Source organism: Symsagittifera roscoffensis, chromosome 6 (genome assembly GCF_963678635.1).
Source record: "Symsagittifera roscoffensis chromosome 6, txSymRosc1.1, whole genome shotgun sequence".
Taxonomy (NCBI): domain Eukaryota; kingdom Metazoa; phylum Xenacoelomorpha; order Acoela; family Convolutidae; genus Symsagittifera; species Symsagittifera roscoffensis.
Genome location: NC_087067.1, coordinates 55,563,668 through 55,577,346, shown reverse-complemented (window position 1 = coordinate 55,577,346; position 13,679 = coordinate 55,563,668). Strand labels below are relative to the sequence as shown.

General features: G+C 40.0%; 3 protein-coding genes across 3 annotated transcripts; all 3 read left to right on the top strand.

The window, feature by feature from the left end:
• Nucleotides 1-5,281: 5,281 nt before the first annotated feature.
• Nucleotides 5,282-6,808, top strand: LOC134847708 (zinc finger protein 879-like). Its single transcript, XM_063864883.1, has 2 exons — nt 5,282-5,773; nt 6,199-6,808. Exons 1-2 carry the CDS (start codon nt 5,308-5,310, stop codon nt 6,594-6,596), a joined length of 864 nt encoding a protein of 287 aa, XP_063720953.1. The 5' UTR covers nt 5,282-5,307; the 3' UTR covers nt 6,597-6,808.
• Nucleotides 6,809-7,117: 309 nt separating this feature from the next.
• LOC134847651 (activated RNA polymerase II transcriptional coactivator p15-like) lies at nt 7,118-7,964 on the top strand. Its single transcript, XM_063864805.1, has one exon. The coding sequence runs from the start codon at nt 7,161-7,163 to the stop codon at nt 7,539-7,541; it is 381 nt and encodes a 126-aa protein (XP_063720875.1). The 5' UTR covers nt 7,118-7,160; the 3' UTR covers nt 7,542-7,964.
• Nucleotides 7,965-8,076: 112 nt separating this feature from the next.
• On the top strand, nt 8,077-9,188 carry LOC134847650 (activated RNA polymerase II transcriptional coactivator p15-like). Its single transcript, XM_063864804.1, has 2 exons — nt 8,077-8,227; nt 8,412-9,188. Exons 1-2 carry the CDS (start codon nt 8,122-8,124, stop codon nt 8,708-8,710), a joined length of 405 nt encoding a protein of 134 aa, XP_063720874.1. The 5' UTR covers nt 8,077-8,121; the 3' UTR covers nt 8,711-9,188.
• The last annotated feature ends 4,491 nt before the right edge of the window (nt 9,189-13,679 follow it).

Below are 13,679 nucleotides of genomic sequence, written 5' to 3'. Positions count from 1 at the left end.
AACTTTAAAGACCCTTTGGTACCTAGACAAGTTAAAGGCCGAAAAGTTCCTATACACTTACAAGACAGAGTCACAGCTGAGATTAAAAAGCTAATCAAAGACAAGCATATTGAAAAATTAGAAAGTGTACTACGGACCATTTCATTGCGCCCATAGTATTAACAGCGAAGAAGGACGGGTCCATAAAACTTGCACTCAATGCTAAACCTATGAATGCCCAAATCTGGCAAAACAATTACCAAATGCCTAATATGCATGAATTGATTGATTTGGCGGCTCAAATCATCACTAGAGATACACCTGGAAAATTGTGGTTTACTTCTCTTGATCTTAAATATGCTTTCAGTCAATTACCATTATCGGACTTGACCAGTAGTCATTATAAATTAAGCATTTTGTGTGGAGAAGCAACAGGCACATATAGATTCAAGACTGGTTTCTACGGATTGACGGATATGCCCACAGAATTCCAGAAAGCGATGGACTGTACTTTGCAAGGGTTGGAAGGTTTTATATGTTACCTCGATGATATACTGGTTGTCACTATAAAACAAGTTGAGGAGCATAATGCACTGGTCGCAAGAGTCATGGATCGATTGGACGAAGAAGGATGGGCGTTGAAACTTAGTAAATGTGAGTTTTCAGTTAACAAGCTGGTCTGGTTAGGGTACGAAATCGATGAAAACGTGTACGCCCCGAAGTTCTCGAAAATCGTGGCTATTAAATCCTTGTTGCCACCAAAAACCCTTCAACAATTAAGATCGTTTATGGGGACCCTCAATCATCTTCAACGTTTCATTCCGGATTTGCATAAATATACGGTCGCATTTAGGGCTTCTTTAAAAGCGGAGAATAAGAAATCCTTTTTGTGGGGGAAAGAGCAAGATCGTGCTTTCCAGAAAATTTTAAACCTCATCGCAAACATCCCTAATTTGTTTCACTATGACGCTTCAAAAGCTTCTCGAGTTAAATGTGATGCGAGTCACAGCGGGCTGTCGTCTTGCTTGGAACAGGAGGTGGAACCAAATGTATGGGCACCGATAGCGTTTGCCTCCAGATTTCTTAACTCCGCGAAAATCAAATATAGTACCAATGATTTAGAGCTTCTGTCTATTGTATGGGCCTGTGAAAATTTTCGTACTTACTTACTTGGTAAGCGTTTTGTTATCCTAACAGATCATATGGACATTATTTCAGCCCTCAACGAAACGTATGGCAAGAAATCTTATCAAACACGACTCTCTCGTTGGGCGGATCGTCTCATCTCGTTTGACTATCAGATCGAACATGTACCAGGTATTGTCCATCTTTGGGTATTGTTGACTATATGTCATGACACCCGACTTTCGAAGCACCTTTATTGTCGTCGCTCGATGAATTATTCGTCATTAAATCTATTCAAGCTTTTCATAATGCTTAAAACTCGATCAGTACTCAGTCCAGACCTCAAATAGTGCCTGTGGGGCACGTTTCTTATTATGACCGATTTCGACCAGTCAGATAGCTCGGGAACAAAATTAGCTACCTCTCAACTAAAGAGGGGGACCAATCAACGATTGCTTCATACAACCAATCGCATGTTAGCAATCATTTTCGTGCGTCGTCACTAGAGGGCGTCGAGTTTAATTACCAACTTATTAACCAATCTCGAAAGGATATGCTAATTTATAGTCAAAGTTTCTCACTGCTAGAGGGCGCCGGTTAATGCTCTCAATCATTCAACCAATCACAGGCTAGTATGCAAAATCGTGATTGTATATCATCGCCGCTTGTGGTCGACTTTCCATGCTCCAGTGGATTCGACCAATCACAGCTCAGTATGCAAATAGGATACGCTAAACCGTAAGTTTTTGATCAAACTCATTGTCTCCGACCTTACATCTTAGAATCAAGTTACACTATGGATACTTCAAATAATCTCTCTCAAAACGCTACTCTCAACTCTACTCTTATTAACTCTAATACTTCTAACACTACACTTGACTTCGCGAACAACACGCTCGAAAAAACAAATCTTTTGAACTTCTTTTCCTAATTTTGAACTTGTTTTCTACAAGTTCTCCTAATTTTCGTACCTCAAGTCAACAAAGACCCGGACACTCAAAAGTTCACCCTACGAATCGCCCAAGCCGTATTGACCAGATACGAACCCGGAACCTGGCCCGACTGAGACATTCACGAGAACGTTTTGTGGTCGCTCGGGGACAGTCAACGCGAAAGGCCCTAGCTCAGCTCCGCGACAGGTGCCGGAGACAGCGGCAGACAAAACAGGCCAGACCGGGGGAAACACTCAGAATGAGAGTTAACGCCACCAATAATCGCAAACCACTTGTCACTCAAGACAAAAAGAAAGTAGTCGGTCTCCCAGGAATGTTTGATGTTGACCTGCCGGGAGAGTTGACAGGCGAAGATCCATTCCTTGGACCGATGAGGGCCGCGATCATTAACAAGGACGTACAATCTTTCAACAAACTGGGGTGCACATGGCCCAATTCTGGCCGAAGGCGGCGGTGGTGAATAATTGTGTCCTGATAGACAACAAGCTGGCTATACCCGAGCAGCTACGGAGTGCTATTGATTCGACTTCACCGGTCGCATCCTGGACAGGCGGCCATGATGGACGCCTCGGAGTATATATGGTGGTCATTCCTCAATCGCCAGATCGTTAACGTCTGTGAAGTGACCGGAGTGTACCTTATTTGGTAAGAATATCAGAAATTCGACGACTTATAACTCCGCTAAGCCGTTACCACCGTTGTCAGCTCCGAATCAAGAAATACAACTTGATTTTGCGGGTCCGTTGATAGACGATAAGAAAGGAAAAATCGATATTCTGGTCGCAATAGACCGTTTTTCTAAGTATCCTTCGGCGATGTTAACTAAAGCAACTAGTGCGAAAAAATAGTCAAATTTATGCGATCGTATATTCGTAATCATGGCATACCGGAAAGCATTAGGACTGATCACAGATCTGGGTTTAACTCTGATGTCGTGAAATTTTTTTGCAAAAGTAGAGGTATAAAACATATCCTCACAGCGGTGGGGGATCATCGAAGTTGTGGGTTGGTGGAAAAGTCGATCCAGACCATTAAACGAAAGTTGGGAACAGAAAAATTAGATCCTAATTTTAAAAATTTGAAGTCGACTTTACAACAAATCAGTGACGATATTCGGAAAACAAAGCATTCTACGTTAAAAATATCTCCTTTTGTGGGAGAAAGCCTAACACTGAGTTTTCAATAGCGCGTGATAATGTTGTTCATTCTCCTACTTCAGCGCAAGGACTGGAGAGAAACCTAACACCGGAGCAGCGATCGAGCCAAGACTACAGCCGCGATAGGGCTAAAGTTGTCCCCAGAGGAGCGTCACACAGTCCGGACATCCCTTGTAGATTCAAGCCACTCTTTGGTGTGGGCGAGCGTATAGCAGACAGTCAAACTTACAAGGCCTTGGAGAACCTTGCAAAGGCGGCTAACACCTGGAAGCAGTGGAAACGGAATATGCCTCCACAACAGGGACGAGAACTTCTCCGCGAATTGGCGGCTCGTAATAGTGACCTCGCAAACTCGCCGAAATCGGGATCACAAGGGAACTCTGCGCTTTTACGACAATGTTCGAGATACTTCGGCACCAGCACTCTGGCATTCCCAGCGAATGAACGTGTCGTCCTCTTCGAAGCCCAAAAGACTCTCAAAAACACGTAAATTAGAAAAACTAGTTTTACAAGATCCTCTAGGAGTCAAAATCTTTCGGAAAGATCTTGATCGAAAATCGGGAAAGCCTCTGTTCAAACTAGCAAAAATCAAGATTACTCGTGTTACAGACCATACTTACATTACTGACAAAGGGAAAATCTATCGGAAAAATCACTTAAGCCTAAGACATGATTTTAACCACCCTAAGTTTTCAGCTACGCCTGGCACGGTGGGAGAACGACCACAGAGACGAATTGCTCCTCGGCCTCAATCTCAGCCATATACTTCTCCAGCTCAGAGGCAAGTAAGTGAACCTTCGAAGTGCAAGGTGATTGACCTAACGGCAGAGTCATCAAGTGAGGACTCCTTAATCACCGGACCCCAGCTTGAGTTGGTGGAGGCACCCGTTACAGCGCCTCAAGGATTGGCTCCCGCTGATGCTACATCGAAAGCTCCGGTTACACAACCTCTGACAAACCCCGCCTCGACATCTTCCACAGGAGTTCAAGCAACGTCTCAGGATCCGCCCATCACACTTCAGCCACAGACTTCAAGCACCGTTCCTCAGGCTGCAGCTCAGGGCCCGGTGGCTACTGGTTATATGGAGGATGGTGATCCAGCTACCCCATCTACGAGCGATTCCACCAGATGTTCTGGTCGGTCCAAGAAACCGACGAGGTTTTACGGCGATCCTCTTCGCCATTCGGTCAAGAGCATTACTGAGTCCGACCCTGCTGAGTCTTCGTCACAACAACCAATCCCAGAACAGACGATTACTACACCTTTCACCCCGATTGTCCGAAAAGGATCGCAGTTGCCTTTTCCAAGAACCAAAGAGCAAACTACTCCGTTTAAGAAAATCAGAATCGACGAGCATGATAAGAATTCTTAAACTTAAAACTCACATGAACTACGCTCTATTTGGTTCATGTTTGGGTTATAGCCAACCTATTAACAAGTGCTTAATGTCTTCCTCATTATTCTGCCTTATACATTCCAAAATTTATACTATGATAAATTTTCTTCTAGAGGGGGAAGTGTCATGAGGCGACCTTCGGTACCTCATTCTATTCTATTTACTTGTGTATGTCTTATATAACTATGTCTTAATTATCTACTTATAGTGCAGTAATTGACTCAAGGACAAATCTCACCAGCCAAATCGTTTGTCACTTGAGAATCTGAAGCGGCCAGTTGCGAAAGCCTTATGTGTGAAATCTAGTCGATAAAAACATTCGTGTTAATCAAAACAATCTATTCAATCTGGAATCGTTATTTCTATAAACATTATTCTATTCTATCTATTTATATATCATATTTAATTCAGTATTCGATTTTTACAAACCTGTTTTCACTACTCCAACTGAGGGAAATCTCAAAGCAGAGCTGACGAGAACAGCTTTCTATAGGCTGATTGTTTGGGATCGTGAATTTTATGTACACTGAGATGGTCTGTTTTATTGCAGGAATGCAAGTCTAAATTTCTTGCGATGGCCAGGACAAAGAACGTTATTGAAACAAAGCTTGTGTGTGGCAGTTGGTGCGTGCGAAGACCAGTTCGGCCTGTTGTGTTGACCTTCTGTTGTGTTCTTTAAGATGCTTTTGTTTTGTGATGGCCACCTCGATTGACCAGAGTGCTCGCTTGTACCCTGTGCGGGAGCGGGTGAGACTGTTAAACAGGCTGCAGTGCGTCAATAGACATGGCCAGATTGCGCAGGTGGGGGCCGGAGGAGGAGGCGGACAGGAAAGACAGCAGCAGCTGCCGGTGGTGCACATGTCTTCGTGGGGCTGTGGAGTGAACAAGCGACTGTGTATGCAGTGTGGAGAAAGGAGTCACTCGACCAGTGTGGTTAAGGCGGAGCCGATGGGGGACAAGAGTAAGCTGTACTACTGTCATGCGTGCAGGTGTCTGATTGCGAGGGCGCCCATGTTCACCCAGCACCTGAAGAGGCATGCGCGTTGCTTCGTGTGTCCTCTCCCACTCTGTGGACTGGCGAAGAAGACCAACGATGCTCTCCTCACCCACATGTTCTCCCACTACGGCCTCAAGCCATACACCTGCTCCATATGCAACAAAGGTCAGTTCAGGTCAGGTCGATTGTACACTACTTTACCAACACACACTCTCCTCTCACTCTGTCTATGTACTCAATCATTTGGGGTTCTTTTTATTCAAATTCCTTTAAACAAGTCTCTTATAATTAAAAGCCCTGATTGGTTGAAAAATATCACTACCATTTTACAGAGCTATTAAATATATATATCCATTAGCTATCGAACAGAATTGTTATTCACCTTGCAGAAAACAAACGCTTTGGGCGAACCGAGAAAAAGACTGGGAAAAACAGGAATTTATTCCTAACAACAAGATAAAATATCAGTTATAAAACCAAGATAATTGTAACATTATCATAAGCCACAAGTTAAAAGTATGTTTAGAGTTGGTTGTTAAGAGTTGGTTCTGCCAATGACTGTGTTTGTGCATGGGTATCTGTGTGTTTAGGCTTCACGAGTAAGTACAGGGCGATCGATTGCTGCATTGGGAGCTACAAGTGTCCCATCTGCCACAAGTATCTCTCTTCTAATGCATCTCTCAAAGCACATCTGGCGCGCCACTCGCACAGACGGGAAGCACAGGTGGGGGGAGGAGGAGGAGGAGGAGGCTACAGGATCCCCACCAGACTGTTGCACTGCTCTCACTGTGGTCGGCAGTACACTTCCAAGAATGGACTGCGTCTCCACATGGATCAGGTGCATCTGCGGGCGGAGAGGAAGCCCTTCCAGTGCAAATTCTGCCTCAAAAAGTTCGCCAGGCAGGAGAATTTGAAACACCACGCTGGAATGTTCCACGCATTTAGACTGCAACTTGAAATGATTGACGTTTGTGTTAAAGGGTTCTGATGAGAAAAGCATGTGATGCTGCAAGTATGTTGACACTTGTTTTTTTTTGTTGTATCCCTGAGTGATACATTTGTAATACCGAATCTATGTATAATTTTCTAATACCGAATTCTGAATCAATGTATCTATTTGTAATACTGAGTGATACATTTGTAATACCGAAAATTACTACTTTGAGAATGCTCTAGCAGATGCTTCTCTTGCTTTTTGGGTTTTAGTTTAATTGGTTTCAATGATAACTGTTTTCAGTAATGTGCCAAGTTTCACTTAATGAATGAAGTTAACGATACCGCAAGGTACTTCGCTCAGTTAAAAGGCGGAAGAAGCCAGCGACTGGTGCGATTGGTTTGTTTGCTGGGATACTTGTGGTTGGATGGCGAAAAAAGTTCCGTGTCATTTTGAAATAATCGTGGTAGTTATGGAAAAGTGCGTGTTTCGCTGCCTGGTTGTCAATCTCTCTGTAGCTAGATGGATGTCCTGTTCTGTTATGTTGAGTGTTTGTTGAGTTGAAGGTGAGCTGAGGTGACTTGAGTTTATTTTCAGATTGTTTTGTATTGGATTGGGATGCCGAAGAGCAAAGCGAGAGTGTCCGACGACAACGAGAGTGAGAGTGGAAGCAGCAGCAGCAGCGACAGCGCCTCCACTCCTTCCGACTCCTACACCCCCAAAGCGAAGAAGACAAAGAAGCAGACCTCCTCCCCCTCTGCTGCCTCCTCTGCTTCTGTCTGGAATGAGGAGGGGCGACTGGCGCTAAGTGAGAAGAGGTTTGTAACGGTGAAGTGGTTCAAGGGCCTCGTGTATGTGGACATCCGGGAGTACTACGAGAAGGATGGAGTGAAGATGCCAGGCAAGAAGGGCATCAGCCTCAACCCCGAACAGTGGGCCAAACTGAAGGACAACTTGCGCCACATCGACAAAAAGGTCAAGGCCGTGGAAGAGAGGTGAACACACAAACTGAACAGGACAGAAGAGAGCAGACAGAAGAGAGGAGAAGAGAAGAGAACAGAAGAGAAGTGTGCAGTTAGTGAGTGGATAAAGATTAGCCGCTGCTCAGTGACATCTGTGTGTTATCCTACTTTTTATAATTTCTGAGAAAGTTTTTGTTATAGTTTAATTTGTTGGTGGCTCATAATGAATGCTAAATTCAATGATTTCGTCTAGGTACAAGTATGATATTTTTGTCCCAACATTTTAGATGGCTCTTTGAACATTTTAGGCTTTTTTCATTTTTGGAAACGGTTTGCTTCTGTCCACTTGTGATGGCGTGTTTTAATACTTGTTTTCACGAGTGACCCAACTATCATACTTGCATCTTGTTTCACTTCTATAGTAATAACTGCTGCAATTTTGAATTCAATTTTGTTGAGTCTTGTTGTTGAGCGGGCAGAGAAAATTTCAGCATCAGATCGTTTTCAAAAGCGCTTCGAATTAATTAGGAACCCATGTCATAATTTTTTTGTTATTTTCCCTGCAGTGGTAGATCTAGGAGATTTCACACCACGAAAGTGTTTTATATTTGATTGGGATGCCGAAGAGCAAAGCGAGAGTGTCCGACGACAACGAGAGTGAGAGTAGAAGCAGCAGCAGCAGCAGCGACAGCACCTCCACTGCTTCCGACTCCTCCACCAGGGGTTGGTAAAAGTCAATTGGTTTGGTACATCTTGATAAACACTCTCAGCTGATTTCTTTGTACACTTTTTCTTTTTACGAAGTCAATAATAGCTTTACATTAGTCAAAAATTGGAAAAACAAAGAAGTCAATTAATTGCATCCAATTAATTGCAATTAATTGGTCACCAATTGACTTTTACCAAGCCCTGCCCTCCACCCCCAAAGCGAAGAAGCAAAACCCGCCCTCTGCTGCTTCCTCTGCTTCTGTGTGGAATGAGGAGGGGCGACTGGCGCTAAGTGAGAAGAGGTTTGTAACGGCGAAGTGGTTCAAGGGCCTTGTGTATGTGGACATCCGGGATTATTACTGGAAGGATGGAGTGATGACGCCATCACCCAAGAATGGCATCCGCATTCACCCCTATGAGTGGGCCATACTGAGGGCCAACATCCGCCACATCGACAAAAAGCTCAAGGACTTGGATAGAATTGAACTGCCAAAGTGAACAGAACAGAGCCGAGAGAAGAGAAGTGTGCAGTTAGTTAGTGGAATAAAACTAAAATAGAAGAAAAGTAACGGAGAAATAACGTGCGATTCTGACAATAAGTGGCTGCTTGAAAACTCACCTGTTGATAATTGTACTGTACTGACTTTATTTGAACTTGTTTTTGTTTTTGTTTACCGTAATTTTGGAACTCTTGTTGCTATTTGTTCGCATCCCCTTGCTGAGGCCATTTATGTGCATTTTCTGTGGTTCCAATCTGTGGTTCCAATCCCACAGATGTGCATTTTCAAATGTTAGCTTTTCATTTTCACCTCAAGCCTCATTTTTGAGCTTAATGGCTTCAGAGAAATAATGTGAATGACAATTTTAAAGATTAGCCGCTGCTCAGTGACATGTGTTTTATCCTAGATTTTATAATTTTGTTTTTAGTATAGTTTAATTCGTTGGCTCATAATGAATTCTAAATTCAATGATTTTAAAGCGCAAATTTTTTTTTGTTCACACTGTTGCAATTGCCAAACTCACCAAATTAGATTTCTTTTGCCTCTACCCCAAGGTCTTTCAGATCTAGGGTTTTCACACCATGTGGTACCACGCACATTTTTTAAAGACCGAACGCCATTTTTGCGACCCTTCCCTTAACACTGTGAAAAGACTTTATTTTCCCTGGAAGTGTAATTTTGCGCTTTTCTGAGACAACGTGCCGAAAGTTACCATTTGGGTACTTTCTGAAAAACTATTTGCTTAAAAAATTTTGCGGCGCCTGCTCTACACCTAGATACATATTTTTAGAATCTTGTAATTGGCAACTGTCTTTTTTTTACTGTAAACAATTTTTACTAGAATTTTTTAACTTGATAAACTTCCAAAAACTTGGCCTGGAGGTAACGCGTTTGTTTTGGCATCCTTAAATCTGTAAGTTTGCATCCTTGAAGAAAAAAATGATTTCTTGGTTTCATTTGGTGGCTGCTCAAAGATTGTCGCCACTGTTTCCTTTTGCACTTTTGTTCAAATGCTAATTGAATATTCGAATGTTTTGGTTGGAATGCTTGCCAAACTTTTTTGTTTGATAAAAACAAATGTTTGCTTTTTTTCATTTAATTTTTTCTACCTACTACTAACTTACACTACCGCAAGGTAACTTACCTGATTACGCTATCTTTTTAATTTAACTTACACTACTAAGTTTAAAAAAGGGGTGTGAATAGAAATTTCGCTCTCTCCCATATGTGCCTGCATAATTTTCTACTCTTTTTACTTCACTCTAATGTCCGGAGCCATCAAAAGAATCTGGGGGGGGGGGGGGGGGGGGGGTGTGGGGGTTGTTTGGGGAACCTGATCTAAACTACATTTTATAATTGGATATTTTACCACTGTAAAATATTTAATATTAACCAATCATAATCCATCTAACTAACAACCCACTTATTTGTAAGTGCTGAAATTACTTGTAATTTCAGCATCAGAGAGATTTGAATTTAACTTAGAAATTAGTTGTCTCTCCTAGAGAACTTCAGCAGCCGCAACAAACCAGTATACCCTAGATCTATTGAGCCTAGCAGAGACTAGTTAAACACCCTGAGACTAGAAAGTATAAGAGTAAGATTAGGATCGGTATTAGACTAAGAAGTTGCACGAATCTATCCGGCCGAAAATAAGATAGCGTGACGAATAGACGGTGTACCCTAACCGAAATTACTCTATGAGTTAACCACATCGGTCATAACTCATCTGGTGCGACCATAAGTCTCGAATAAGACCTTAATAGCTTAGAATTAACCAAAAATAGATTAGACTTTAGACAAAACATTTTCAAAATGTTATACGATAATAATTTAATCGAAATGTCTCTACGACTCAATAGATCAGAGCCGATATTCCGAACGATAATAGAACTATCCGGATTTGGAAGAAGACCTCGGACAAGAGACGACATACGACAAAGTAGAAACTTACCATTTAGTTTTATGATTGTACGGCAAAAGTCAACACAAACTTTTGTATTTAGAATCTTATTAGCAATGAATTTAGATTTTCATTTGCAAACATAAAATTTTGAAGCCAATCTTCATGATCATTTCAGGCGCTAAACAAAATTATTAATGTACAATAACGATTGATAAAAAGATCTCAGATCGTTTTCTTAATTTCTGCAGTATTATATAAAACATATTTGAAAAATATTTATTGAAAATGAAAATAAAAATTAGTAGCATGACAATAAATTGTTAGTAATCATAAATCATCTGTTGTCCCAGCTTCATCACCTAAACATAACAGCATTCATAAGCCCACTAATATCATTGAAGAACTAAAAATCTTTTTATTCAATAAATTTAAATCATTTTAAACTCAAATTCATTTAATTTTAAAATCAGGTCATCAAGGCTTATCCTTGGATCTTATTAAATTTCTATCTAATTAAATTTAAAACCTGATCATCAAGGCCTATCCTTGGATCAAAAAGAACATTTTTGTTCTCCCCCACCCACTTAGCAAGTGTCTAACGACCTCAAACGTCGATTCACTATCCAACCCTTCCAAAAGACCCAGGACTAATAGAAATTTTTCAATAAAACTAACCATTCAAATTAAGATAAACAGTGAAGAACTTCGGTTATTCATCCTTCACTTGAACCCTCCTCTTACCAGACCCAGGATAGATCTTAGACTTAGTAAGTTTAAAATAGTATCTAACGAACTACTTGCGTTCTAATTATACCTGAACCTTGTGGATCGATTTACTATTCTCCAACCCTTGAAGATAATCACTACCCCTAAGTAAGATTAAGTAAGTTAACACCTTAGCTTAGACTAGCCACGAGAAAGTAAAAAATCATTCTTCGGAATCGATATACTTTTCTCTCCAACCCTGAACAAAAAGACCCAGGTTAAGCTAACCAAAAAATCATAAGGATTAACAGTCTAAGAAAATAGAAATAACTAACAACTTCTTGCATCCTTCATCCTGAACCTTATGTCATTCAAAAATTTAGGAAATAAGCAAACAATCGTTTTACACAACTGATAACAAAAAATACGATTTTGTAATCACACTCATACACAAACAGTTGGATACATTAGAACAAAACGACAAACAATAAAAAGAAAAATTATAAACAAAGACAAATCACACGAAAAACATTTTCAAAAAATAGAAACGCATTTTCTGAATCAGAAGCCAGCAGTTTAGATGAACTCTACAGATTAAAAGAATCAATTGATAAAAATTGTCCCATTCACGATCAATTATGTTCGTCCGACTCAGAAACAACTTCAAATTCATCAAAAAGAGGAAAAAGAAGAATAAAAAAGCAATACAAACACAAACCAGTACACCTGTATAATTGGAATCAACCAATTAGACACATCGATAGCTATATATTAACAGTCATCAAACGAAAAAATGAGCCACACTCAAAGTGACGATAGTCCAGATGACGAAGCAGTTTACCCCTTTCTTATAGATTCACTCGATGATAGAGGACAACATGATTTTTGCAAGAACTTACTCGTAAATTAGTTTGAACCCGGAATCAGTCCATGCAAAGCAGAATTCCCAGATGTAAAAATCAAAAGACAAATTATTGAACATCATTTGAAAGACATATGTAACCTAACACAACAATATGGAATCTACACCATAGAAATCAGCACACCCAATACAGACCATCGCAAATATGTAATTCAAACAGACGATATTGAATTAGAATTTTCAAAAGTATTCCTAGAATATATCAAAAGCATACAATATCATAATTCACAAAGAGCAAACTCCATATTCACTAACGAAGTTATTGCAATAATATATACTTATATATCTATATTAGAAAAAACAGAATTTCAAAGTATCTCACCAACTGAAACATCCAAACATACAAAAGTACGAAATGAAATCGCATTATTTTCAACATTTCTACATATAATTAAAGAAAATTTCACAAGAGATGATGTTTCACAATACACTAAACATGATTTACAAAAAATTTTAGCATGGTTTATAATAGATTATTTCACACATAATTCAGACTTAATTTCACAAGCAAGAAAAAATTTCAGACCTCAAAATACAAATGACGACACTGCCCTTTCAGAACAATCGGACTACGTTTGGGACCATGAATGGTCTCATCCTACATTTATAAATATCCCACAAGCTATCTCAAGTCAAGCAATAAGTACAATATCTTATCACAGAGATTATGTAAAAGTAATACTATTAACCATTGATGCAACACCATTAAACTACAATACATTTTTACCTGATACGCGATACATTTTTACCTGATACCTGATACATTTTTACAGTTTAAATTCGACCGTCATACACAATGAAAACCTTAATGGAACTAGAAACCTTACACAACAAGATATTCAAACACCATCACACTTCATAAATGAAGAAATCGTCCAAACAACAACAACTACACGACAAAGTATTTCACCAATACACCCAAATTTGACAACACCAAGAAATACAAATACTTCACTGGCACAAGTAACCTTACAATCAACCGTTAAACCTTCGGTTGCTCCAAAATATTTACATATGGATTATCAAACGTATAGACCAATGACAATACCGTCAAAAACACGAAAATCATTCACAAGAAACACCTTTGCAGAACATAATTATAATTATGCTCACAAACCAAGAACAAATCAACCCTCTCCGAAAAAACACACAACATTTAAATCACGTATGTTCCCATTATTGGAATCTCCCGAAAACATCGACCAATTCAGTAATTTTTCCAGATAATCCACAACCTACACACTACACAGGATTCTACTGAAAATTACCCATTCTTTCAACAAAATAAAAATAACCAACATACACCATTTAATACAAACTATTTATCATCCGATGAAGATGATTATCACCAATCAGATATTTTTGCACCATATACTAAAGAATATCGCACACAAACACCACGACAACCTCAACCATCTCGAAATATAAAAATTT